General features: G+C 40.8%; 1 protein-coding gene across 1 annotated transcript in view; it reads right to left on the minus strand.

The window, feature by feature from the left end:
- Window positions 1-2,458, minus strand: part of slc7a5 (solute carrier family 7 member 5) — a 26,788-nt gene extending 24,330 nt beyond the window's left edge. The window contains exon 1 of the mRNA XM_034879099.1: window positions 1,505-2,458. Within this exon, the coding sequence (XP_034734990.1) occupies window positions 1,505-2,200 (696 nt within the window). The 5' untranslated portion in view covers window positions 2,201-2,458. The remainder of the gene's footprint in view (window positions 1-1,504) is intronic.
- Window positions 2,459-4,776: the final 2,318 nt, after the last annotated feature.

A 4,776-nucleotide genomic window follows, 5' to 3' on the forward strand; every position in this document is an offset into this window, starting at 1 on the left:
ACACACACACACACACACACACACACACACACACACACACACACACACACACACACAGATAACTGAGCCTCATAGTCTACGGCTTTGTATGTTGTCATGTGGTCTCAGTCAGGATTTAGCCTTCAGTCAATCTGAAGATTAGGTTCTAGGATTACTAGCTGACACCACATACACTCACACCCACAAAACGTTTCACCATACATGTACATTTACAGTGTCTGTGTAACTATACTGTATATTCAAATAAATATGCAGTGTGTGAGATTAAAGGGGGAATACTTGTGTGTATCTTTCAAAGAAAACACCAGAGATTGGTGCAAAGAAATTGAAGCATCAAATAATCCAGAGTTAATCTTGTTAAGATTCCATAGAAAACAAGTTGCAATGAAATTACCAGCATTTTCCTTTAGCAATCGCTGAACTGTGACGCTATTGTCTATAGGCTAAAAATGTGCTGACCTTAAATACAGCATTATAATTGTGGTTTAACTGACTGCTTTGAGTGACAATAAATATAGTAAGTTAAATATGTTTGTTCATGACATTTAGCCTGGTTGAAGTCTTATTTTTTGGTATCTTACACATTATTAATGACAATTTTATTTTTTTCGTTTTTGTAAATATCCCAAGTGAACCTCAAATGTAGAGCAGAGAAAGATGCTATAAGGATAATTAAGTAGCCTACTGTTCTCAGGTATGGACAGAAAAATAATAACAACGAATGGATATAGTTGTTTTTTTTAAATTTGGATATGTCACATATTACATCAAACAGATGTGCTGAATTCACTTTAATTATGTTCATCAACGTAATATTTTAATACATTTCTCAAATTAGTGGCCTTTTAAATTTTATAAATTTAAACTGCCCTGCAGTCCCATGTCGAAGTGTCCTTGGGCAAGAAACTGAACCCCGGATTTGTCCCCAATGCTGCGCCATCGGAGTGTAAATGTGTGTGTGTGTGTGTGTGTGTGTGTGTGTATATCTAATGAGCAGGTGGCACCTTGTGCGGCCGCCTCGGCCACAGTGTGTGAATGTGTGTGAATAGTGAATTGTTCCTGAACTTTGTAAAAGATTATGTTAAGACTAGAAAAACGCGTTATAAAAACAGTGCATTTAAATTCTGTCAAATCCAGAAAAGTTTTCAAAAGAGATTAACCTCTTAAAACATCACTAAATATGAATAAATTATTGAGAACACGTAGCCTATCGCAATACATATAAGTAACGTTAATGGCCATAAATTGCATCTAATAAGTGTCAGTTTATGAGAAAAGTTGCTAATTATGCTTTTCCTTTATCATCACCGGAGCTGATGTAATAACGCGGCATTTTCACCATTGTTTGAGGCTGCGTGTGTGTGTGTGTGTGTGTGTGTGTGTGTGTGTGTGTGTGTGTGTGTGTGTGTGTGTGTGTGTCTTGCATCTCACGTGGGCCAGATTTACATGTAAAACATGTCAACTGTATGTAGGCCTATTTGAATCAATAGGTTTTCTCATCCACCTGTCTGTACAAACACCCCCAGGAAGTGTAACGTAATCTGGCACAAAAACAACAACGCCTTAAAGTTGCATCAGCAGGCAGCATGGCTCGGCTTGGATACTCACGGATGCAGAGGCAGGCGACCACCTTGGCCGCGTCCTCCGGCACCGGACAATCCGGGAACACTGGCTTGAGAACGTAAGTGGCGAAAACGTAGGCGACGATGTACTGGGAGGACGGCCGGATGATGAGCAACTCGATCCAGAGTTTGAGGAAAGCCGGCAGGGAGCCGTACACCTCCAGGATGTAGGCATAGTCCCCGCCGGACTTACTGATGGTGGTCCCCAGCTCCGCGTAGCAGAGGGCTCCCACCGTGGAGAACACCCCGCATACCGTCCATATGACCAGGGACAGACCCACCGAGCCGGCCTCCTTTACCACGCCGGTGGGTGTGACGAAGATGCCCGAGCCTATGATGGTGCCTACGATGATGGCCACGCCGTTCAACAGGGTGATGGTCCTCTTCAGGGCGACCCCTTCTCCCTCGTCGTCTCCTCTGGCGTCGTTGTTGTTAGGGCTGTCGGGGTCGCTCCCCCGTGCTCCACCCAGTTTGGAATCCACCTTGTCCCCGCCGGACAGCATCCTTTCCTTTACCTGCTTGTCCTCCTCATCCCTGTCTGCCGAGGAATTCGAGTTTCTCTTTTTTAAACCTGACATCGTGGGCTGGGTTTCCTTCTTCGTTTTACACACTATAGGTTGACAAAAAGCTTCCTGCTTTGTCAACTCTTCTTCTTCTTCTTCTTCTCTCTGTTGATCTGGTGTGTGGTCTTATGCCGGCCGGGCTCAACCACGAGGAGTCCGCGGTGTGTCTGTTGGTTTGAGTCAGAGCAGCGTGTTTTCTCGTACCCCTACTCCATCCACGTACAAAGAAACTGTTGAAATGGGCATGATGTCCCCTCCTCCGTAAATGCCGACCAATGCTCTGGTTTGGCGTCTCCTCACCAATAAGCTAGGCCTGCATTTTGTTTGTCCTTTCCCGCCACCTAGAGGCGGAAGGAGAAACCAACGATGTCGACAGTATATACAGGGTACCGTCTACACTCCATTACCTTCTTATTGGGTTTGAGGGACTCCATAGGAGGGACCACATGACTCCACATGATGAACCCGAGCGAGTATGTGGCATACTCTCTGCATAAAACTACAACGAAATACCATAAATACAGCACAGTAGCAAGAAGTGCTCCCCAAACCGGTTGAACTGGTTTGAGGAGCACTTCATGGTGTTGCAATTTCAGAGAGAGACTAAAAATGGAGTTGACATCCCCCAAAATTGATATCTAGAACTTCTTGTGGTATTTATGTTTTTTTTAGTATTTAATTAGCACACTTTTTTTAAGCAGGGAAATTTGTTCCCATCTGCTATATGAGAAAAAGAAACATGAGGGAGAGTTTATGCCTCTTAATGTATGTTTCTGGATTTATGCCTAATTTCTTTCTTTTCAGAATACCTTGAAATAATACTGCATTTTTAGTTATTTATACGTTTTGTCTTTCAGCGATTAAAAACTGGACTTCAGGGTTTTAATAGGCAACAAGATCATGTTTGATGAAGGAGAGCTGATTAAAGAAATAAGATACCTGTAGAGAAGCAGTTAAGTTTGTATAATACTGTCCCTAATCCCAGGCTACATTCATACACACGACAATGCTGAAATTAAATTGCTGCTGAACAGACTACACCCACTACACTCACTTTACTCAAATAAAAGTACTACTTTAAACAATGTAAAAATACTATGTTACAAGTAATAGTCATGCATTCAAAAATGTTACTTAAATAAAAGTATGTAAGTAGCATCAGGGAAATCAGGGAAAACGTATTTAAAGTTAAAGTAGGCTACTCAATGCAGAAAAAATAAAAATTTTGAAACTTGAATAATTAAAACATTGCTTTTAATTAACTAAGGGTTAATTCGGCTAATCATTTCATCTGGATGTGTAGGCCTGTATATTGTTGGGTAGTTAGATGAATGATAAAAAATCGTATTTTGTAAACTACATGTGTTTTTGTCTTGATTTGTAATGTAGCTAAAGCTTTCAGATGAATGTAGTGGAGTAAAAAGTACAATATTTCCCTCTGAAATGTAGTTGGGTTGGAGTAGAAAGTGGCATGAAAGGAAAGGATTTAAGTAAAGTACCTCAAATATGTACTCATGTGTGTACAGTACTTGCGTATATGTACATAGTTACACTCGCCCACTGACAGATACACACCTACATCTAACTACCATGGGCCAGATTCACTTTAAAATGGAAAGTTCTATCTGTATTATCCTCTCTTGTCTCACATCACGGGGACTTTATACAAACAAGAAAAGTCTCATAACTTTGTAAGAGGACTATGAAAGCCCCCGCTACACAAAGACACAAGTCTGAGCTGTGTTCTTAATACTTCTGATACATAAAAACATATCCACTGACACACACACACACACAAGCCACGGGCAGACAATTTCCTTTGTTCAGACCAGCTGGACACAGTCAACATGTAATGGCCACGTCCAGAATTAAGGAGCGTCCTGATATTGTCTCTGTCCGTCTACACAAAGCCTAAAGAATGCAGGACCTTCATCTCAGGTGAAGCCACAAATATACCTTAATCCATGTCTGTTGTCCCTGGCCCGTTTTACTGCAACTGTCTGAATGTTATAACCTGTACCAAAAAGAAAAGCAGCACCCGGAGGCCCCAAGAGACATAGGAATGGATAACAAGCTTTTCTTCTGGTCACGGTTGGAGGCTGACTTCAAAATATTTCACATGCATCTCAAATAACTTTAACCTAGGTCAGTTTCCACTCAGGGTAAAAGTCCTTGTTTACGTAGTAATGTTGCACTTATCGTGACTCTTTTCGGAATCAGTAGATTTTTTCAACTGCTTTTCATAACTAGAAAAACTGGTTTATTGCTGTCTCCATCTTTTAAGACCAAAACCAGCAATGGATTGCAAGTATTTCTGTGTATAGGCAAAGTCTGATGTATCTTACTCCTTTGTAACAATGAGCCTTATTTTTTTATTTATTTTTTTGAATCAATTCCACATACACCGTCGTCTTGCTGTAAATACTCACAAGAGCGCCAAATGTTTATTCCACAACTAAAAACTTGTTTGGGTATCTTTTGCTAAACACTACAGTGCCCAGCTTATTTAGGAATTACTAAGCCTTTAAAAAAAATTATGACACCGTATATTTATTGGCCATAGTAACACATTATGAATGTATCTATCTCAC

Source organism: Etheostoma cragini, chromosome 8 (genome assembly GCF_013103735.1).
Source record: "Etheostoma cragini isolate CJK2018 chromosome 8, CSU_Ecrag_1.0, whole genome shotgun sequence".
In the NCBI taxonomy this organism is placed as follows: Eukaryota; Metazoa; Chordata; class Actinopteri; order Perciformes; family Percidae; genus Etheostoma; species Etheostoma cragini.